The following is a 24,347-nucleotide window of genomic DNA, read 5'->3' as shown; positions in this document are numbered from 1 at the left end:
GATGTTTATTCAATTTGCTCTTTCCAGGTTGAATGTAGCAATATTCAGAAAATCTTGTAATGTCCAATCATTTATTGCAGAAGTGAGATCATTGATACTCAGTATTCAAGGAGAATACATACTATTCTCCCTTGCCGGGGAGCAGCAGGTAGGATGAACATGTGGTTTCCTGAGCTTTGCTGACTTCTCCATGGTGCAGAGTCCTGTGGCTGCTCACCCGTCACTTTGCGGATGTTTCTTGTCAGCTCAGGTGTATATTACAACAGAAAAGGATTCTATTTTCTCAATGTCCAGATGGTGTATAGTCATGAAGGTCAATGTCCAATATCCTGGCAGCAATCATCCTGCATTCAACACTTGCCTACTACTTTTTCACTTGTAGATATTTTCTCTGAACTATCAAATAAATAATGTCAGTATCTGTGCTTCTTGATTGTCACTGTATTCTTGCTCTTTTATCTATGCTGCTCAACCACTGACTGGTTACTGTTCTTGATTATCTGAAGGGAGGGACAAAAAAGACGAGAGTTGTGTTTAAACAGAGAAAGAAAGTTGAAGTCTTCTTATCATATGGCAGTAGAGAAACTTATATATTGATATCCAGCTCTTAGGGATGGGTTATGGTGCCTAGTGAGGTTATGTGAATATAACCATGCTGAAGAAAGAAGTGCATAGTTATATCATCAGCTGCATGGTTATATCATTAACAAAGCAAATTATAAGAGCTTCTGGAATGAGGGAGAAGTAGGATCTGATAAAGGGGATACTATCATCCATTGTTTACTTTGAGGATGCCAACTCAGCAAAACTCCAGTGATGGCCAATACCAACTCCTCCAGATAAACAAGGTAATTCACTCATGCCTGTTGGCTGCTACTCATCTATTACCAAGCGGTTGTTCTTCACCTGACCTTGCAAGAGAGAGTGAATTGTGCTGCTGAGTGAAATGCAACTTGTTTACATGATATGCAGTGTGTGCAAGTTGCTTGCTATGAGTGGAGAATTGTGTGAGTAATAAATGTGTTATGATTTGATGAACCCATGAATGCTAAATGAGATCTGGTTGACAGAGATTCAGTGATTGATGGGACTGTGGTGTATTGAGTAATGCCTAAAGGTAAATTTGATGGGATCCTTATATTTACCTTGACCGTACCTGTGCGATCATTGAATTTTTTTGCAGCATCACTTCCAGGTCCTCAGATTGTTTCCTGGGATTGACTGCCATGGATAACTCATCCCATTTCCTTTAGACACCTTACCTTAGCCCTCTGTGGATACAGCACATTTCTCACTTCTCCACCTCCTGTACCAAAGCCTCCAGTTCATCCCTGGAAAATCTTGGAGTCTGATCTCTTCTATGTTAAGAAAATCTTTTCCAGGTAAGAATGGCTTCCATATCTTTTGCCTTCTGCTGCAGCCACAATACACCTTCCCTTTAAGAGAGGCAGACAGGTTTTAAATATTTCAGAATAGTTTTAAGTGCTGCAAGCCACTCAAAACAATGACCATCTCAACTCACTGAATGTACTCAAAATCATATGTGAGGAGTAGCATGAAGTTGGTGTGCCTCCCCTCCAACAACACCTCCTAAACCCACAACTTCTCTCCCCAACAAGGTCAAGGACAGCAGGAGTATAAAACATCACCACCTCAGGTTTTCCTTCCACCTGCACACCATTCTATTGCAGAATCATATTGCTGTTCCTTCATCATCGCTTGTTTAAATGCTAGAACGTTACCTAAAAGCACTCTAAAGGTACTATAAACAGAAGGACTGTAACAGTTCAAGGTGACAGCTCACCAGCACCATCTCAAGAGTATTTAGGGATGGGCACAAAATGCTGATCTTGCCAGCTATGTCAAATCCTGTAAAATGGATAACTAAATAAAGGAAGGTAGGGATCTCAAAGGATGGGGAGGGCAAGGTAAATGTGGGTGGTGTTTCTAATTGGGGTGACGATGAGGTATTGCAGAGAGTGAGCATGGAATATATTAAGAAGACCTTGGTAGGAAACTTTGCATAGGACGTTGTGACATATGAAGACATCAAAAAAAGGAAAGAAGAGGTGAACCAAGATGAGGTATGTAATGGTGGCGCAGGTGTTAGATGAGTAGAGGGGGAGATCAGCATGAGATTTTGTGATATGAGCCATTCTGAAACTGTTATGTTGTGCACAAGGCAGGTAGTGGAAGATATAATCTGTTGTGGGTGGAATGGAGGGAATGAAAGGAAGAGGGTGCTCATTAAGATGGAAGATATAAAGACCCATGATCAATTATTTACTCATAACCATACAGGATATTTGTTTTTAAAAGGTAAAGCATACAGTCGCACACCAAAGATGACAAACTTTCAGTCACATATTTCTACCACACATTTGGAGGAGGGGGAATTACTCAGTAATTTTTAATGTGACAGTAATTTTTAATGTGATTTCTTATCTAGTAGAAGATCAAAATGACCAGATCTGATATGTGTGTTCAGTATGATTGGAAATAATTCATCATGGTGCTTGATGAGGTGATCTTAGACACAGTACAGATTTCTGTGAGTAAGACCTGGGAAGCTCACACTGACATGCGAATACATACTTGTGGCAGAGCAAATTTGATGCAAGTCCAAGAAAAATGTCTTTTTGTGTTGTTTTTTTCAGGGTTTCCATAAAATGGCCACAAAATATTCAATGGAGGTTGTAGCCAGTGATAGGTTTGATGTAAAAAGTGTAAATTCATAATTTAACAACTGAGTAGGAAAGGACAGAGACCCATACTAGAATGTTATTGGTGCCAATAGTGATTCACATTTTCAATGATCACCCAGCTAGGTTAAGTAAAAGCTTTAAATTCAAGATGTGGTCGGTAGATTATTATAATACACTTGTCATCCAAGAGAAATAAAGCAGTACCCCTTCCTCACTTGCAATTTTGCTTGTTAGATGAGCGTTTCTGAAGATTGGTTAAAATCCTAATGCTGATTCGCAGCCAACTGACAGGAAATGCTGTATTTCCTCGTTCATACTTCATACTTGTTCATACTTGTTCAAAGTCTATCATCCCTTCTAACGAACTACTTCTTGAATGCAGGTGAATAATTTGGCTGGATACCAAAGGAACAGCAATTTTTTTGTCTGCAAGAAAAGTAAGTAATATTTGCTGGTACTTAATTTGTATTTAAATGGATAATTTTAAATATATGATTAATATGCATTATTAATATAATGAGTGTGAGAGAAATAATTCTTGTTTCTGTGTGTTGGTCCCAATGACTGGAATGTGTTGTGGGCATCACTTATGGTTAATAGTGTTACTGGCTACAATAAATGAATTTTGAGCCTACTGATAGCAATCCACAGCAATGAGATAACAATTACTGACAGGTGTCTGTTTATTTCTAGTTTACTGAAAACTGTGTGGCACAATGAATACAACCAAAATGCCAACACGCTTCAGCACTTATTATGATTACGACTACGAAACATATTCTCCATGTACCATGGAATCTGCAAAGAACTCTGGTGAACGTTTCTTGCCAGTGCTTTACACACTCGTGTTTTTGTTTGGGCTCCCAGGAAATGTTCTAGTGTTATGGGTTCTCCTAAAATACAGACGGCTGAGGAACATGACAGACATCTGCCTTCTCAATTTGGCAATATCTGATCTGCTTTTTGTAATATCACTTCCATTCTGGGCATATTTTGCTGCCAATCAATGGATTTTTGGAAATGTCTTCTGTAAAATCATTAATGCTTTTTATGTGCTTGGCTATTATGGTGGCATTATGTTCATAAGCCTGATAAGTGTGGACCGTTACTTTGCGATTGTTCATGCTGTGTCTCCTTTCTTGAAGAGAACTGCTTTACATGGTTTTATTTCAAGCATAGCCATGTGGTGTATAGCTATTCTAGCATCACTACCCACTCTGATACATACCAAAGCAGTCAACGTGGAAGAAAGAATCATTTGCCATTCCTTTCTTTCAGGTGAAAGCTCACTAAAATGGGTACTTGGTAACATTTTCAAAGACAATGTTTTGGGTTTTTTAGTTCCATTGGTTATAATGATTTTCTGTTACAGAAATATAGTTATAATCCTGCTTAAGAACAAAACTAATAAGCACAGGGCCATAAAAGTTATATTTGCTGTAGTGATTATATTTTTAATATTCTGGACACCACATAATATAGTGTTGTTCCTTGTGTCCTTGAAACAACTCCAAGTTTTAAGTGGCTGCGATACCCAGAACAAGCTCTCTATGACACAGCAGATAACTGAATCCATCACATTTGTACACTGCTGTTTAAACCCAATCATCTATGCATTTTTGGGTCAAAAATTCAGATCAGATCTCCGCAGACTTCTACGTTTGCCTTCAATATTTGGATATAAAGCACATAACAAAGGTCTGTTCACTTCTCGCGAGTTTAATACCTCAATGCGTTCACAATCCAGTGGCGATCATTATTCATCCACATTAATGTAATTCAGCATTCTTATGGAGACACAAGAGACTGCAGGTGCTGGAATCTGGAGCAAAAAATAACAAACTACGGGAGAAATTCAGTGGGCCAAGCAGCATCTGCAGATGGAAATGGACTGTCAATGTTTCTGGTCAAGAACCTTCATCTGGACCCTACATCAACTTTCATATGTTCTTTTACAATCAACTTATATATGCTGTACTTTGATTTGTGCAAAATTTAAACCAATCGTAAGCTATGTCTAAATATAAAGCCATCAGCTCTTCTAGCTCTGGAGTTGGAGTTTTTTTTCATTGTGCTTTCTTAAGTTAAATCAAATCAGTTCTAAGGCTGGGATACCTTAAGTGCTGCACCATTCCTTCTTTGCTTTGACTGCCAGTGACAGGGTAAAAGTTCTATGAAGACGTTTGTACATTTAGGTCAGATTAGGAGCCATAAATGAAGGGTAGTAACTGATAAATACAAAAGAAAATTTGTTTACCGAACAGTGGTTATAATGCAGAGTCTGGTAGCTGAGGCAAACAGTATGGATGTGCTTAGGGGAAAGTCAGACGTGGGAGAAAGAAACATTGAAAAAGAATATGTTGAATTTCCTCGATTTGGAGAGGGTGGGGTTGTGAGAAAGTCCAAGTAAAATATAAAACACAACTGTGTACATATTGGAATGAATAACTTGTTTCTGTCCTTTAAATATATATTCTTCAATTGTAATGGCACTGACACATTTTACAAGGTAATCTCTACGAACAAGACCCAGAACTAGGTACTACAAATATATACTAGTAACACATAAATCCATGGCTGAATTATAATTGAACCTTCGGATCTGTACAAGGGAATTACACTCACAGCAAGCAGGAGACAAAACAAAAAGCTGCACATTGTAGTCGTGATTCTAATGTCACCTCTGACTGCACTGCTCCCTGCTCGAATACTGGAGCACAGAATCATCCCTATTAAATCAGATGCATGTGTGCAACTGTGTAGCCTACTGTCACATTATAACCACAGTCTAGTAAATAAGCTTCTTTTGAGTTCCCATTGCATTTATCAGTTACTATCCTACGCACTCCATTTCTTTTTTGATTTTTCTTTTTTGATTTCATGTTTTAATTTCCATTCCTCATGTCATGAGATTTTGCTCTCTATGTGTCTTATGGTAGGATTGTGGTTAAGTGACTCGACCAGCAACTGAGACATCAGTTCAAGTTCCATCAAGTGCAGCTGGAGAATTTAACTTCAAGTTACGAAATAAAATCTAGAAATACAAAAAAAGAAACAAGTACCATTCATGAAATGACATCAGCTTCTACTTTGGTTGTTTCTTAAAGCTCTTCATCTTAACACCTCTGCTCTTACTTCGTCTCATATCCTGATTTCCAGTCGGACTCCCTCTGAACATCAGATCTTTCCTCTTTCCTACCATGAAGTAGTCACTTACTTCTGACCTTCTGCTCTGGTTTCCAGCCTCTCCTGTTGCATTTTGTCTATGATGTAGAGGACTAACATCGGTAAATCCCTACTTATTGTGATATATCTCATAGGATCTTCAGAACCTTTGAACCATCTCCACATCACAATTCAGTCCTCACTTAACACATCCATTGCAGACAATGCTTGATTCAGTTCATTCAATAACTCTGTTAACAGCTAATGCCTTAGAATCGGCAACCACTTCTCCAAAACATGCTAGAGCCTCATTTTCTGCAGTAATATCATTTGCATCAGAATAAAACTTCAAATGCTGAAAATCTCAAATAAAGGCACATTCTGTTGGTAACAGTCAGCACATCATGCAGCACTTGTGGATAGAGAAACATGGTTAACATTTTGGACCGATAGTTTTAATCAGAACCAGGAAAAGTTAGAAATCAAACATGTCTTAAGTTGCAGAGAAGTGGGAGGGATTTAAAGACAAACAGAATTATCTCGCTGAAACACCACTTGCTGAGCCTTTTGTCTGTGAATTCTGATAATAACACATCATCTTGAAACTCCATTGAACTGACATTCTCATATTTTCCAATCAGTTTGCAAACTCTTCTTCTTAATTAGTTGCTTTTGAGGATTGCAAATATTCCAGTCTCTCAGAAAACGTCACACCAATGTCTAGCTGAAAGTCTGAACTCAGACTACTCACAATGAACTGTCTTTCACTCTAGGACATCTCTCCGCAGACTAATTCTCCGACCTGCTTGTGATCTTTCTCTGCAGGCTTATTTTGCCTCCTTGTGATGGCTTCTATGGAAAACTTGAATAAATTGCACCTTTTTCCCCTTTGTCATATAGTCATTATAAAGCAATATTTTGTATACTTGCTACCCTCAGCAAGCAGGCAAGTGCCTATCACTTGCTGGTCATCACTGCATATCATTCACTTTTTAAGGAAGTTATTAATGTCACAGAAAGTACATTCTTTCTTGTTATTGCCAACTTGCTTCTGCGGATATTCCATTCCCCTTTTCCATCACGTGCTTTCACACAATACTTGATTCGATACACATGGCACTCAAAGTTTGCATTGACACAGCTTCCGGGTTAGTTCCTCCAAGGAGGGTTTGCATTTCACTTTCCAGCTCAGGTTTCACATTCTTCTTCCGATGAACATTCAAGTTCCATTTGCAACTGTACCAGTGTGTCCCTTCCTGTACCTTGACTGCCACAGCCCACTGGGTTACACTTTGTCTCACTGGCTCAGGTAGTGAACCATTGATCCCCTATTTCCCATGATGACTGCAGCTGTGAGGCCTGGTCTGGCAATGTCTGTGTGTTTACAGATTTCTTGGTACCTCTCAAGCCCACCTGGCCTGTGGTCCACTTGGAAGGGACGAGGGGGCTCAAAATCATGAGTGGCATCTGCATCTCTTCACCGCCCAGTGATATGATTCTTTCAAAGAGATAATCTGAATGACTCAATCCTGGTCCATCTATCTGCACTGACAGTTTATCTTTCCCCTTAACTCAGAGGGTTCTTCCTGCATAGTTGCTCAACACCACTTTGCTCTGCCTCAGCAGAAAGTAGCCTGAGGTATTTCCAATGCACATCCTGGTTTACAAAGCCCGACTTGATGAATTATCAATATGCATGTCTTCTTTGCATGCTTAATCATTGAAGTTTGTAAATGCATTGTCTGTGTGATCTTCCTCAGTTGTGCAGTTAATATCATTCAACATTGCCATCTCCACCTCCTCAATATCCAAGAGACACAAAAAATTCTGCAGATGCTCAAATCTGGAGCAATCACAAGAAGTGCTGGAGGAGCTCAGCAGGTCAGGCAGCATCCATGGAGGGAAATAAACATTCAGCGTTTCAGGTCGAGACCCTTCATCAGGACTGGAAAGAAAGAGGGCAGAAGGTGGGGGTAGGGGGAGGAGCACACGCAGGCAAGGAATAGGTGAGTTCAGGTGATAGGCGAGAGTGAGAGTGAGAGGAGGAAGGTAGGTGTGTGGGGGACTCACAGATGAAGCACTGCCTCACCTGGAAGGATTGTCTGGGACCCTGAATAGTGGTGATGGAAGGAGGTGTAGGGACAGGTGTAGCACTTGGTGAGGTTGCAGCGTAAGTGCCAGGGAGATTATCAATGGGAAGGGACGAGTGGACAAGGGAGTTGCAGAGAGAGCAGTCCCTTCGGAAAGCAGAGAGAGGAGGTGAGTGGAAGATGTGCCTGCTGGTAGGATCCTGTTGGAGGTGGCGGAAGTTGCGGAGAATGATGTGATGAATACGGAGGCTCGTGGGGTGGTAGGTGTGGACAAGGGGAACCCTGTCCCCTGTTATGTCGGTGAGGGGAGGGGGGAAGGGCAGACGTGCGGGAAGTGGAGGAGATACGGGTAAGGGCAGCATTGATGGTGATGGAAGGGAACTGGGCGAAGAGGATGGCGTCCTTACAAGTGACAGGGTGTTAAGAGTCAAGGTAACTGTGGGTAGTCAGTGGGTTTGTGGAAGATGTCTGTGGTTAAATCTGTCTCCGGAGATGGAGGCAGAGAGATCCAGAAAGGGAAGAGAGGTGTTGGAGACGGAGTGAATCAAGTGAATCTGATGGCCAGGGTGGAGGCAGAGCTGATGAAATTGGACAAGCTCAGCACAGGTGCGGGAAGCAGCCCCAATGCAGTCATCAATGCAGCGGAGAAAAGAGTTGGGAGGCATTACCAGTGGTTGGCTTGGAACATGGACTGTTCTTCATTATCCGAGTTGACTTTTGCATACTGTAGCCCCTGTGGTGCCATTCCACATGTGTCCAAGGTAATACTGGTAGAGCTTCCTTTATCAAAGGCATCAAAATTCCAACAGCAGTGGCTAGTAAGGTGTCGTAAGTGAAATTAGTTCTTAAAAGTACATTACTCCTCATATATACTACAATAAGTGTTGTGGAATACCTTCTGCTTATCTCAGTGGGACACCTGTGACACTCAAGGGGCAACATGCCTAATTAACTGGGAATTATTGACCATTTCTATCACAGGTGTATTGTGTTGCAATGTTTATTGCCAAATGGATGCGTTGAAGACACATATGCACTTAAAATCTCTCACCTCCCACAAACACAACATTTTCTATATCTCAAGAATCAAGGGCACTCAGTTCACAGGAAGCTCCAAACTCTTCTGTTGCACCACATCACCCAATATTTCTAAGTCAGTATATACCAAGACTATCTTTGATCAAACATGTAACAATGAACATTAATAAGAATTTCATTCATCAGTCACAATTTGTCTGTTTCCACTTCTTAATTTCTGCTTTATGCTTTCAAATATCAACGTCTCCACAACTCTGAAGATCACTCCCTCTAGCCTTACACTTAGGGATGGTGGAATAGAAATTGGACATTATTTTGGCTATTTTGTGGGTGTAAAGCAGGTAACATGGCTCAACCTCAAGGAACTAATAGAAAGTCTTCAGTGATTGTGCTATTGGGTACCTTTCAGACAACAGTAATAAAATCTTGAGATCTCAAGCCTAAGGCTTTTTAAATCATTCTTAGAGACTTCTAAAAGTTGCACGAGGTCAAGTATTAATCTTGTTGCCAATCCAGTAGGAGGAAACGCAGAATCGAATACCGTTCCTTTTCTCTTTCTGCAGAGGTGCCTGACCTGCTGAATGTTTCAAGAATTGGGTGGTAATTAGCTGGATTGGGGTTTGTGAATAAGGTATCTTTATTAGTCACATATACATCGAAACATACAGTGAAATGGATCTTTTGTGTAGAGTGTTTCTGCGGGCAGCCCACAAGTGTCGCCATGCTTCTGGTGCCAACATAGCATGCTCACAACTGCCTAACCCGTACGTCTTTGGAATGTGGGAGGAAACCAGAGCACCCAGAGGAAACCCATGCAGTCACGGAGAGAACATACAACTCCTTTCAGTGGCCAGAATTGAACCCGGGTCACTGGCGCTGTAATAGCGTTATGCAAACCACTACACCACTGTGCCTACCCTTAAGACATATCTGAGCAACTTACCACATTGTCAGCTAAGTTTTAGTCTTATGATTGCACTGGAACAGGTTAACTAGAGGTGTCGCTAATTCTGGAGTGCAGCTCTTCAGTACTCCAACTGGAATGTAGCCTTCATTGTATTCACTACTATCAGCCATTTCTTGATATCATGTGGATTGAACTGAATTGTCTGGAAGCTGGTTTTGTTGATGATGTGGATTTCAGAATGAAGCCAAGATGGATTATCTTGGCAGCATTTGGCTGAACCTGGTTCTGAATGGTTCAGCCTAGTCTTTAGGACTCATATGTTAAGCCCCTACGATATTGAGGATGGAAAAATTATTGGAGCCTCCTTTTCCATTAGCTGCTCAATAATCTACCATCATTCAGGTTCAGATTGGTAGGATTGCAGAGCTTTAAGCTGACTTGTTAGTTGTAAGATCTCTTAGCCAAGTTTAATGCATGCTGTTTTTGTTATTTAGCTTACACATTGTCCTGTGTTACAGCCTCGAAATTAATTCTTAGATATGCCTGGTTTATTCTGGTGTGTCCTTCTGTACCTCTCAATGAACCAGGGTTGATCCCTGGCTTGGATGTAATGGTAGTGTGAGGGATATGCCCTGGCCATGCGGTTACAGATTGTGGTAATGTATGTGTGGTGATGCTGCTAATGGTCCATAACATCTCGTGGATGTCCAGCTTTGAACTGCTAGATCAGTTCTGAATCTATCCCATTTAGCACCATCTTAGTGGCACACAACACGATGTATGCTGTCCTGACTGTGAAGATGGAATTTTTCTCCACCATAAGTGTGCAGTTGTCACTTCTACCAATGCTATCACAGAGATGCAACTGGCACAGTTAACTTGCGCAGATGAGTTCAAATAGTTGCATCCCTCATTTTGGGTCATTCATAATCTACCCCAGACCTAATGCTACCAAGTTAGACTTGATGACGAGCATGGAAGACCCCCACCCATTCTCATTCTGTGCCCTTGCCTTTTCAGTACTTCTCCCAAGTGTTGATCAACGTGGAAGAGCACTGATTCATCAGATGAAGGAGGACAGTGTGTGGTGATCTGGAGGAGTGTTCCATGCCCATGCTTGACCTGATGCCATGAGACTTCATCGATCCCTAGAGTCAATGTTGAGGACTCCAAGGATTAATCCTTCTTGCCTGTGTAGCCCTGTGCTACCACCTCTGATGGGTCTGTCCTGCCAGTGAGACAGGATGTACCCAGGGCCTGTGATGGAAGAGTCTGACACATTGTAAAATATCCATTCTGAGTATTCATTCTGTGTTCGAATGCAACTGTGCAACCGAGTCAGCCACAGGGCTGGGTGTGGAATCAGATACAAGTCAGGCAGCAATGGCAGATATCTCCCTGCTCCATCTCCCCAGAGGTCTTTTGAAAACTAAGTGGGTTTTTATAACAGCTGTTCTAAAATTGTTTTTGTGATCATCATTTACAATGACTAGTTGGTGTTACAACTGCAGATTCTTAACTGGACTTAAACTCTACAGATACCATGGTGGGATTTGTATTTACTTCTCTTGGGTTGTAAATCCAGTCCTCAATATTACTAGTTTGGTGACAAATCATTTTGCCGCCACTGTACCCCAAAGGGTGACAACATTATAACTGTAATGAATCAAAAGATCTTTGCAGAAAATTGAGGTTTCTTCAGTTCAAGAGAGCAAACAATCTGATCGACTATTAATGAAATCCCAAGTCTACACCAGCAAACATTGTATCCTCCTCGATTATCAAATAGGTCATAAAGAACATGTATTTTATGCCAACTGGAAAGGTAGTGATGAGATTTAGGGCACGTTGTCCTTATTTCATTCGAACATTGGTAGGGCATAGGGGTGGATTTCTTTAGCACATATTGAAAAAAACCTGGGGTGCTACTTCAGCAGATCAGCACTAATCAGGAATTCCTGACATCCAAAAGGCAAAAGTGCAGAATTAAAACTTCCTTCAACTCAGATATGTTTGGCCTGTGATACTAAAGGGTAAAATTGGTTTCAGGCATCAGTAAAAATAAGTGATAACAATATTTTTCATGAATAAAGGTAAAATATCAGGTAAGAAGGTATATGGCATGCTTGCCTTTATGTAGTCGAGGCACTGAGTTAAGAGTCAGGAAGCAATGTTGCAGCTTTATAAAACTCTGGTTAGGCTGGCATCTGGAGTATTACATTCAATACAGGTCGCCCCATTATAGGAAGGATGTTGAGGTTTGGAGAGGGTACAGAAGAAGTTTACCAGGATGCTGCCTGAAGTAGAGGGCATGTGCTATAGGAGAGGTTGGACAAACCTATGTTGTTTTCTCTGGAACAGTGGAGGCTGAAGGGAGACCTGACAGAAGTTATAAGAGGCATAGATAGGTTAGACAGATAGTATCTTTTTCTTAGGGGTAAAATGTCTAATACTGGAGGGCATACATTTAAGGTGAGAAGGGGTTAAGTTCAAGGGAGATGTGCAGGGGAAGTTTTTTTTTTACACAGAGAGTGGTGGGTGCCCGGAAAGCACTGTCAGGGGTGATAGTGGAGGCAAATACGGCAGAAGCATTTAAAAGGCTCTTAGATAGGCATATGAATGACCTCACAATCTACCCCATTATGATCGTGCACCTTATTGTCTACCTGCACTGCACTTTCTCTGTAACTGTAACCTTTATTCTGTATTCTGTTATTGATTTACCTTCATGCACTGATCTGTTGATCAATTGATCTGTATGAACAGTATGCAAGGCAAGTTTTTCACTATACCTCGTTGATATGTGACACTAATAAACCGAGTTACCAATTTAGAATGGGGAGATATGGGCATTGTGTAGGTGGAAGGGATGAATTTAGTTAGGCATTTAATTACTAGTTTAATTAGTTCAGCACAAAATTGTGGGCCAAAGGGCCTGTTTCTGTGCTGTACTGTTCTATGTTCTATGAATAAAGAATCTATGACCACACAATTTTATATTTTCTCGTGTATGAATTTTAACTTATCTCTATGACTTGTTAGGATTTACGTGGGTTTCTGTGGGTTCCTGTGGGTCCCTTACAAGTCCTTTGCTCAGCTGATTATTTGTGATTGTTCTTTATAATTTATTTACTTATCTTTCCCTGCATTTGTTTGACGCTTTCTCGATTTGTCTTTAATAAAATATCCACCATTAGTGCTATGGGCTATATTTGTAGAGTACCTAGATTAGGCTCTACTAAGGCAGCACAGTGGCACAGCTAGTTAAGCCACTGTCTTGCAATGCATTGATGCAGGTTCAATCCTGACTTCAGGTGCTGTCCGTGTGGTGTTTTCGCCTTCTCCTTGTGACTGTGTGGGTTTCCCTTGGGTGCTCTAATTTCCTCCCCATTCCCAAAAATGTGCAGGTTGGTAGGTGAAGTGGCCACTGTAAATTGCCCCTAGTGTGTAGGTGAGTGGTAGAATCTACAGCAGTTGATGAGAATGTGGAGAGAATGAAAAATGAATTAATTTAAGATTAGTGTAAATGGGTGAGTCAGTGGGCTAAAGGACCTGTTTTATGTTGCATCTTTCTGTAACTCTATGACCTTCCACAGAGATGTTATTCCATTATAGCAAAAAATACCCATTAATACAGAAATTTCAGAGATGAAGATGCCTTATTGCACCAAATTTTAAACCACATTTCTATAGAGTTTATCAGGTGCAATATCTGTTTTGTACTGGCAGCATAACAAGTTGAGAATGAGAGCACTAAGTCAAAGAAATTGTGTGTGTGCACTGATAATTAACAAGATAAGCAACATATAGTAAGTAATTGATGTGACAATTGGAAAATTGTCACAGAAAATTATAACAAGTTTAGCTAGCTTTCATGTACTTTACATGACTTTATTTTGATTCCCGAATTTCTTTCTATTCTTTCATTACAAGTGTGACTGGCCAGGTCAGCATTCACTGGCCTTTTCAATTGCCCCTTGAACTGCCATTTCAGAGGCAGTTATGATTTGATCACAACGTTGGTCTGGAGTCCCCCCGTGGGCCAGATTTCCTTCTCTGAAGATCATTAGTGAATCATATAGACTCTGACAACACTTTCATAGTTTTCATGATTACCATTACTGACAATTTTTTTATTACAGATTTATTTAACTGAATTTGGTTCAATCAATCATCTCCAATCAATAATCCAGGCCTCTGGTTACTAGTTGAGTAATTAACCATTATCCCATTGTCTCATTGATATACTGACTGAATACAATCTATGAATGATCCACTGAATGATTTCAGAATTGAAAAATTTTAATTGAAAACATCAACAGTTTCTATTTTGTGTTATATTTTATGTAAAGACATGATTCTGGTTTCATTCCTAAATATCCACTTCTCATTTCAGAGACAATGATTTTTTTTGTATTTCCCCCTTTGCTTTCTTTGAAATTGCTTTTTGCTCTTTAGACATGAATAACTCTACTGGCTTTCATCTTCCCCTTACAATTATGTAAATCTTTTCCTTTGGCTGAATACAGTCTCTTTTTTTAGTGCACAATGACTAAATTAGCCATGCGAGTGGAGCCTTCAGGGTTAATGCATACCCTAAATCAAATAGTTAACTGAATACTTCCTGCAGCAGATGCATAGGTTTAACAACTAACATCTTAGTCAGTGGCTAATTAATTTCTTACTACTTTGAATTTTGCACTTTTTGGATTTCAAACAATAGTTTGTCTGTTTCTTCTCCTTCTCAAACCTCGGTATCAAATGCAGTCATGTTACTTTTACTATTTGCAGAATAATCTCATCATCAGATGGTTGACTAATTTTGGTATATTATTTACCACGAAACACAGCCCCTCAAACACACATTCTAGGAAACAATTGTCATTTTGTAAGCTATACTCACAGTGCTTTCCAGGATGCCCGATCACTCCCCACACTGACGTTCTTTATTTCCATGCAGTAATTGTTCCCATTATCAATACATCCATTCTTCCTTTCCCATTATCCTGACCCTCCGAAAGAAATTGCGTCATTCATGCTCAAGTTGTAGAATACCATTTCAAGTTGCTACTACCACATCATATTGGAGATGGGGATGGGAAGAGGAGGGGTGGGGTGGTGGTGGTGGTGGATACCACCAAGACTTTTTGAGGAATCATGAACAAGAGAAGTGCATGTGAGATGCTGTTTACTTTATTCTTACTGCTTTGGATGTAGATATCAGAAACAAACAACTTTCCCCTAAATTGCACTTTCCATTTCTTCCTCTTCAGTAGACGGGAAGAGTGAATTTGGGAAATCCATTTCACCAGTCCAAATAATAAATTTTCTCATTTCACCATTGTCGGGTCAAAATCCTGGAACTCTCTCCCTAACAGCATTGTGAGCATACCCACACCTCAAGGACTGCAGCAGTTCAAGAAGACAGCTCACCACCACCTTCTCAAGGGCAACTAGGAGTGGGCAACAAAATGCTGGCTCAGCCTGCAAAGCCCACATCTTTTATTATTGTTTTGTTATTGGTTTATTTTTAATCACATGTACCGAAATACAGTGAAAAGTTTTGAATATATAAATTAAATTACAACTGGCAAAAGTAATCTAGATCAGCAAAAAAAACCAAACATTCATGCCAGACGAAGCTTTCTCAGTGCAAATGGCTTCTTTCGGCATGCTGCTGGGTTGGTAAATACTGCCACTTAAATAGTGGTGACTGCCTCACCATGTAGGTTTATGATTCATGTTGAGGTAATCTATACCGAATCAATGGCATCCACTGTCAATGGCAGGCAGGTTTTCGAGTAGTAAAATGCAATCTTTTGCTGTGTACAGAGCAAAAACTTTGCAGGGTTTCAGGACCCACTGTCAGAGGGCTCATCACCATATGTGCTGGCTATGAAGCAGCACAGGATGGTCACAGCAGTGAGGCCTCCAGTATGATCAGGGAACCACAAGATACAAGCGTGGCTGCAGATCTTATATCACCGTTACTCTATTTTATTCCATATCGTCACATTGCAATATCTGCAAGGCTATATACAAAGATTAACTTGACCCAATATATTTAATGCACTTAGTTTTAAGTATTTTCTAGTTCTTTTCATCAGTGCTTCCCCCTTTGAACAGTGGCTATATAATTTTGTTTAACTAATCTGGTGCTTTACCCAAGTGGCTCCCCTAGGGCAGAAGTAGGAAGAACAGAAGTTGTGTCACAGTCCTCTGAGGAGAACACACACCAGTTGGTCTATCTTGAGGTTTCAGTTCATTCGCTGTTTTCAATCTGCTTAAAAAGACATATTGTGCAGTTAAGCAGAAAGACTGCAGGTGATTAAAAAAAAAGGAAGCTTCTGGAAAGAGAGAGAAGCCACCTACAATCTTTATTCAGTTGGACGTTCAAAATAGGCAAATAAATAAACAGGTAAGATTCAAATAAATCAGTGCTTATGCATAAAACATTCATGGTTGATCATAGTCAGGATTTATTTTCTATTTACAATCATCAATAAAGTTGTATCACACCCTGATTTTCTCCAAAGAATGTATTAAATCAAACATTGATAAACATTAATTAAACCAAAATAATATTGGTGACTGTGATCACCTCAAAGCAAGTTTCTTTCTCAAGAATCTTGTTTCCCCAGGATTACCTTCTTCTCCAGCAAAAGACTTCCACAGGCTCACTGCTACTGTCACCAGTTTCAAGCAGAGGGAAAGATCTACACCTTTGAGATATTCATTTCTTGATCTTTCCTTAAATTCCTTCTTTATTTAATCAACCTGGCCAAATGGCTGTGTGCTTTCAATGTTGGTTATTTGCCACCAAATTGAATTTGCAAAGCTGAAGCAAAACAGCAGCTGCTGCTGTTAAAAATCATTATTTTCACTGTTTCTCCTCACCCACTGACCCTTTGCTTTAGAAGAACCATATTAAATATTTAATTCAATGATGCCAGGAATATTTCTGAAAAGGTCACTGTCTACATTGGTATAAGCTGTGGTACCATTCAGTATAGGTGTATCCACAAATTCCACAGCACAAAACATTCTTAGCTCTCTTCTGCAGGTGCCTTCTCCAACTCCAACACAGTGATGTTGTTAACAGCAGATGTACTCAGAATATGAGCAGGAACATACAGTGTGATTGGGGCCCTCTAGCTGGCCAGTAGCGACCCAAGTTGAAGCCATTGATCCACACTTGACCCTGTAGACAGAGGGGAAAAAAAATTACTACAAACTTCATAATTAGTGACCTCAATCTAATTAACAATGAGGAACAGATCCTCAGTGTGTTTTTTCTAGCTGTTTATTATGGATTGTATATCAACTCCTATTAAAAATGACATTGCCACAACTTCACTGGGCACTTTCATTATATCTGCCACGGCCAATTTTTATCATGCTTCCTACATTTCATTTCAACAAACTCTAAACTTCCCTTTTAAGAATATTAACTTGGTGGTTACACTTGTGCTATGCATGGTTGAGTGATAAACAACATTCTTGCCTCTTGAACCAGAAGTCATGAGCTTGAGTCCTGCTGTGTAGACCTGAAGATCAAGTACTTTGCTGGGTGCTAAAAGATCATTGCCCTTTTGAAGGTGCTGTCCTTCAGATGTGACGGCATCCTTCTGCCCACTTAGATCAAAGAAAGATGACATGGCAACCTCATGAATGTGAGCAGAGGAATTCTCCCAGTACCTTAGCTAACATCTATCCCTTCATTAATACAACACATTGTCTGATCTTTTATCCTGGTGTAGCTGAGAGAAAATTGACTGCTATATTTGAGAACACGTCAACAGTTACTGCATTTAAGCACTTCACTGCAGTCATGATAAGAGTTACATTAATACAAGTTCTTTCTACATTAATATTTCCTGTGGTGGCAATACTGGGGTGGAAACAGAACGTTGCATATTTCCACCGATTACTACAGGCATGCATCAACCTGAACCTTTGGATGACATTAAGCTTACTGAGTGTGAAAGTCGGCTGATACCCAAAGACATCAGCAGATGATCAGGTCATTACTCTAGGGATACAAACAGGCACACACATGACATTGCAGGTTACCACAGGGTCAAACACAACAGGGTGATTTTAAACAGACAGGTACCACCTCAGACCTTGACCACCGATGGGCACAGCAAATGGTGGCTTTGAAATGGAATCTTTGGAAGAGACCAAAGACACCAGCTTCAGTCTTCCTAATATTTTGTTGTAGGGAATTTCTACTCATGCAATACTAGAAGTCAGACAAGCAGTGTGACAGTTTGAAGGGGGTTGAGATGAGCGTTGTGGAGACAGCTGGATACTATCAGCATGCACATAGAAACAGTGTATTTATGGATGATGTCAGCAAGTGACAGCATGTAAGTGAGGAACACAACATGCTGAAGAATAGAGCCTTGGAGACACCAGACGAAACAACATGGAAGGTGGAGAAGTCTTTGCAGGTGACCCTCTTGGTATAATTGGACAAAGATGGCACTGGAGGAGAATAATGTGATTGACCACACCAATAGCTGTAAACAGGTCCCACATCAATAGCTGTAAACAGGTCAAGGACAATAAGCAGAGACAGGTTATCATACCTCATACATAAAAGGACACAAGGAGCCATGATGGTACGGAGACAGAAGAACTTCAAACATACGAGTTCAGAAAAGATGGGCACTGTATGAGAATACTAAGCTACTGCTAAGGTTAACTTAAGGATCCCTATCAACCAGCTGGATTGTAATATCAACTGTAATGTCTACTATGAAACTTACTCAGTAGAAAAAATTCTATGTTGGCTTTAGCAAGTTTAATTCATTTATATAAAGGAGCAGGAATTTCCCCTGAACTGACTCTGTTATCTGAAGCCAAAAATGTACAAATGAGTAAGCTGGGCTGTGAGTTTAAATCTTTCTAGGCACTTAATGTGATGGAAAGGCAATCTTACTTAGACAAGGTCTAACTACAAGAAACCTGATTTCTAGCAAAACACAAGCTGCTGGAGGAACTCAGCAGGTCAAGCAGCATCTATGGAGGCAAAAGTACAACACATTCTATCAGGTTCCAGTATGTAGATTTCCAACTACACAAAACCCTTTGAAGGATAGAGACAGGGCTACCACCTGCTGTGCTCCACTTGGTGTATTTTCATCTCCTTCAGTGCATTGAGAAGTGCCAGAGGAAAAGAAATATCCCATTTTTCTTCTTCAGAAAACTTTAAGAAATCAATCTGCACTCTAGTGATTGCATCACCTTCAGGCTACTTATGTGCTTTAATATGGCCTGTACCAGAAATAACATCTGTGAGTCAGCTTCAGTCAGTAAATGTGCAGGATGTTCCTATTTGGGTTAGCATTGTGATAGGCATCGCCATATCCACTCACGTTCTGTGAAGTCACTTGGAAACAATTCATTTTTCACAATTTTGTACAAATATTGTCATCTACATTAGAATTCTTGCCACTGCTGATTCAATTCTCAAATCAGATTGTACAATGCATAAATGATTGCCTTAAATAGTGTTATTGACTTTAGTCCCAGAGTTGTGGACCACTTGCTTTGGGAGTGCTAATCAACTTCAAGTCTACAGGGCTTGGTAAAATGTATGTTTTTAAGCCATTAGTGCTCACCCCAAAGAGCCTCAAAATGAGCACAGAAATTTTATTATTGTTGGTTTAAAGATTGCAGAACATCCTGTTCACCCAGATTCTTAGACTGGCTGCCTTTTGCCACAAGAATATCTCAAGCACTGAGAGGGCAGAAGCTGAGAAGTAGAAGCAGAAGTTGACTGGGTGACCCCTCGAACTCGCTCTCTTATGGGCGATTCTGTACTCATACCTCATCCACTTTACCACATGATCTGCACTGCACTTGGTCACTAGATTAGTTTTAATCAGTTTATTGTCATATACACCAGGGTGCATTAAAATTCCTTGCTCAGGTGAAGCTCATGGAGCAAACTGTATACTTGATAATAATAAACGATAAATACAGCACTGAGTGCAAAACAACAGAATGGTGTTGAAGAGGGGAACGTATTACAAAGTGGATGGAATGACTGTTGCAGCTCTGCTAGACTCCCAGCCTAACTCTGGCACAATCCAAGTATTGGAAATACTAGGCAGATGGTTACAAAAGACTCTGCCAATTTCAGCATCTCCCATACAGTCTTAGAGCTGGCAGAAACTTTCAAATCCACTGATCGGGTGGGGGTCCCACCAATGGAGTCAGGAGCAGGGTCATCCTGTTCCAGAATTTCCTGGTTCCTTGCCTCAGTTCAATGTTGGTCTTAACTTAGAGACTGGAACACCAATAGATAAGGTGTGTTAATTATCGGGCAGGGTCTGTTGGGCTCAGAATAAGTATGAGACTTGTGCCCACAGAAACTAAAAATTTTTAATAAAGGAACAGATTTTCATCTTCAGTGTACAGGAAAGTTCCAGAGTTGTGCTGCGATGCTGCACTCCTGGCACTGCCCTCTTGTTCTTCACTGGTATCAGCAATGGTGGACACTAGGGAGAACAATCCTGATGTAAATTGCCAGGATTACAAACTCTAGACATTTAACTGCTTCCTCAGCATCTCCCAAACCTGCAAACCTTACTATCCAGGACAAGAGCAGCAAATTATGCAGAATGCCTCTGACCACAAGTTCTTCTACATGTCACACAGTATTTCAACTAGCAATTGCATCATTGTTCCTTCACTGTTGTTTGTCCAAGACCAGAATTTATTACCGAGAGAACCTTCACCATTTGGCCTACAATGATTCATAACGGTGGTTCAACACTATGTTTTCCAAAGACATTTAGGAATTGCCAATAATGGATTGAAGTCCATGTCCTACCTATGAATTAATTTAATAAAAGCTTGTGTTTGTGGTCAGATTATTTCCAAACTATATTCCATGGCCAACAATCTTGAGACAAGATACCCAGAGGCCCTCTTCATTATTGCAGGTGACTTCAACCAGGCCAACCTCAAGAATGTGTTACCAAAGTACTAGCAGCATGTCTCCTGTCCCACCAGGGCCCTAACACCCTTGACCATTGCTAGACAACCATTTAAGATGCCTTCCAAGTAACAATGATCATAAGAACGCTGGATTATTGTAAAAGCCCATCTGGTTCACCAATGTCTTTCATGAAAGGAAATTTACCATCCTGATTCAATTTGGTTTCAGGCCCATCAACATTATCGACTCAACTGCTCTCTGAAATGACCTAGCAGGTCGCTCATTCTGGGGCATTTAGGGGTAAACAAGTGATACTTGCTCATTAGTCACATCCATGTTTCATCAACAAACATAAAACAATTCACTGAATGAGTTCATTCACACTACTGCATCAGTTAGTTCCCTGGATCTCATTCCCCTGACATTTAACAATAACCTTACAAAGTGCTCAAATACTTACCCACCTACCTTTGAAAAGTTAATACTCCACCTCTGTTGCTATGTTTTAACAATTTGCTGTGTAAATTAAAATAGTAACCTTGACACTTACTCTTTTGGTTACTTTACATTTACGTTCTCCCACTATTGATTCAATGCCCAAATAAACTTCTTTACTTGTAATAAATTTGCTGCACTAAATTACTTCACAACTCTGTAGACTTTATAAGGTTCGTTTTTAACCTGCAGAAAAAGGCCTTAATTTCCCTGGAACCTCAGCAGAACCATAGTCTCCCACCTTTGACATCATTACACTATATCATTCATCTTAAGAGCCAAAAATGATTGAGGGAAGATAAAACAGAAGTGTTCAAAATTATTGCCTGCTGTGATAGCTTAGAAAAAGAGTAACATTTTCCACCATTTGGAGCCCCGGCAACCAGAAGACCACAAATTTAAGATGATTGGCACATTGCCTGGAAGAAAGTAAGAGGATTCTGCTTTGCAGTGAGCAGCTGCGATGTGGAATGCATTACCTAGAAAGGTGATGAAAGCAGGCTTAATTGTAACTTTCAAAAAGGAACTCGATATATTCTTTTAAGGAGAAATTTACAGACTGGGAAAAGAGTAAAGGATTGGGACGATACAGGTAAGCAATTTCAAAGAAATAATTAGTCGAATTACATCCTTCAATGCTGAATGACCATGGATATCTTCTGTACCCTTCTAAGGACCTTGATATTATTCCATTTTACCCATAATATGCTATTTGGGCCCTAAGCAAAAAGTGGATGCACCTAAATTGCCACGTTGAGGTCAGATGCAGGTTGGAGGAACAACATCTCATATTCCACCTTGGGAGTCTCCAACCTGATGTCCTCAACATTGATTTCACAAGATCACAAGACAAGGGAGCAGCAGGCCATTCGGCCCATCGAGTCTGCTCCAAGAAAAAGGAAAATAGAAATGAGAAATGGGGAATGGGGGAAAGAGGAAAAAAACCTATTCTAATCCCAATTTCCAGTCTTATCCCCATATCCCTTGATATCCTGACTATTTAGATATCTATCTATCTCCTCCTTGAATGCCCCCACTGATCTGGCCTCCACTGCTGTACGTGGCAAGGAGTTCCACAAATTCACCACCCTCTGGCTAAAGAAATTTTTCCTCATCTCTGTTTTGAAACTGTACCCTCTAATTCTAAGATTGTGCCCTCTGGTCCTGGACTCACCCACCAAGGGAAACAGCCTAGCCACATTTACTTTGTCCTTTCCTATCAATATTTTAAATGTCGCTATGAGGTCCCCTCTCATTCGTCTGTACTCCAGTGAGTACAGTCCAAGAGCCGACAAATGCTCCTCATACGTAAGCCCTTTCATTCCTGGAATCATCCTCGTAAATCTCCTCTGAACCCTCTCCAACGTCAACACATCCTTCCTAAGATGTGGGGCCCAAAACTGCGCACAATATTCCAAATGAGACCTCACTAGTGTCCCGTAGAGCCTCATCAACACTTCCTTACTTTTATACACTATACCTCTCGAAATGAATGCCAACATAGCATTCGCTTTCTTTACCACCGATCCGACCTGGTGGTTAACCTTTAAGGTATCCTGCACGAGTACCCCCAAGTCCCTTTGTACTTCCGTGCTTTGGATTTTCTCTCCTCCTAGATAATAATCTGCCCGCTTATTTCTGCTTCCAAAGTGTACAACTGCACATTTCCCTACATTGAATCTCATCTGCCATTTCCTTGCCCATTCTCCTAAACTGTCTAGGTCCCTCTGCAACCTTCCAATCTCTTCAATACTCCCTACTCCTCCCCCTATCTTGGTGTCATCCGCAAACTTAGCCACGAAACCATTTATTCCATCATCCACATCGTTAATGTACAAGGTAAGAAGGAGCGGTCCCAACACTGACCCCTGCGGCACACCACTAGTAACTGGTAACCAACCAGAACGAGATCCTTTTATTTCCACTCTTTGCTTCCTGTCAACCAGCCAATGCTCCACCCATTCTGTTATCCTACCTGTAATTCCATGACCTCTCATCTTATTAATCAGTCTCTTGTGAGGCACCTTATCAAAGGCCTTTTGAAAGTCTAAATACACAACATCTACCGCCTCTCCCTTATCCACCCTACCTGTGATTTCTTCAAAAAACTCCAATAGGTTGGTCAGGCAGGATCTTCCCTTCACAAAACCATGTTGGCTAGGACCTATCTCGCCTTGCGCCTCTAGGTATTCCATAACCCCATCCTTGAGGATAGATTCCAATAATTTACCCACCACTGATGTCAGACTAATAGGTCTGTAATTTCCTTTATGCTGCCTCCCACCTTTCTTATACTTTCTCTAGATTTCTCAAACTTCCAGTAACTCCACCCCTTCTTTTTCTTCTCCCCACCCCACCCCCACTCCCTTGTCTTCCCTTTTTCCTGTGGCTCCCTTCCCCTGCCTTGCTGACCTGCCCATCTCCTTTCCTCCCCTCCCCCATCCTTTATTCCATGGTCCACTGCCCTCTCCTACTGGATTCCTTCTTCTTCAGCCCTTTGCCTCTTCTATCACCTTTCACCTTCCCCCTCTGACCTGGACTCATCTAATCACCTGAACTCACCTATCCTCTGCCTGTGTGTACTCCTCCCCCTCCCCCCACCTTCTTATTCTGGCTTCTGCCCTCTTCCTTTCCAGTCCTGATGAAGGGTCTCGGCCTGAAACGTCTACTGTTTTTTTCCCTCCATAGATGCTGCCTGACCTGCTGAGTTCCTCCAGCACTTTTTGTGTATTGTTCCAGATTCCAGCATCTCCAGAATTTTTTGTGTACACCCAAATTCCAGTGTTTAAGATGTACATTGTATAAATAATTACGGCAAGTTCAGGAAGTCTGCATTACAAGATGCCCTTGATTTTGAATTCCTTTATACTGCTTTAACTTTTTATTGCAAGTTCCAAAAAAAGAATTGACTGTATGAGATACAGGCATAGCTGGCAAAATTAAAACTTGTGATCACTTGATTCTCATTGCTCAATGAGAGGAAATAGACTAAC

General features: G+C 40.7%; 2 protein-coding genes across 2 annotated transcripts in view; one reads left to right on the top strand and one right to left on the bottom strand.

Annotated features, from left to right (window-relative positions):
- The first annotated feature begins 3,042 nt into the window (after window positions 1–3,042).
- On the top strand, window positions 3,043–4,694 carry LOC127570309 (C-C chemokine receptor type 4-like). Its single transcript, XM_052015736.1, has 2 exons — window positions 3,043–3,142; window positions 3,399–4,694. Exon 2 carries the CDS (start codon window positions 3,422–3,424, stop codon window positions 4,481–4,483), a length of 1,062 nt encoding a protein of 353 aa, XP_051871696.1. The 5' UTR covers window positions 3,043–3,142; window positions 3,399–3,421; the 3' UTR covers window positions 4,484–4,694.
- Window positions 4,695–16,360: 11,666 nt separating this feature from the next.
- Window positions 16,361–24,347, bottom strand: part of LOC127570313 (beta-galactosidase-like) — a 66,838-nt gene continuing 58,851 nt past the window's right edge. Inside the window, 3 exon segments of the mRNA XM_052015742.1 lie at window positions 16,361–16,952; window positions 16,955–17,046; window positions 17,049–17,106. Coding sequence (XP_051871702.1) covers window positions 16,833–16,952; window positions 16,955–17,046; window positions 17,049–17,106 — 270 coding nt within the window. The 3' untranslated portion in view covers window positions 16,361–16,832.

The sequence above is a fragment of the Pristis pectinata genome, chromosome 5 (genome assembly GCF_009764475.1).
Source record: "Pristis pectinata isolate sPriPec2 chromosome 5, sPriPec2.1.pri, whole genome shotgun sequence".
NCBI classification, from domain to species: Eukaryota; Metazoa; Chordata; class Chondrichthyes; order Rhinopristiformes; family Pristidae; genus Pristis; species Pristis pectinata.
This window is presented reverse-complemented; position numbering and strand designations above follow the sequence as displayed.

Bases quoted from the DNA above. Each gene is read 5' to 3' on its own strand.
- LOC127570309 (XM_052015736.1), top strand. From the start codon at position 3,422: ATGAATACAACCAAAATGCCAACACGCTTCAGCACTTATTATGATTAC.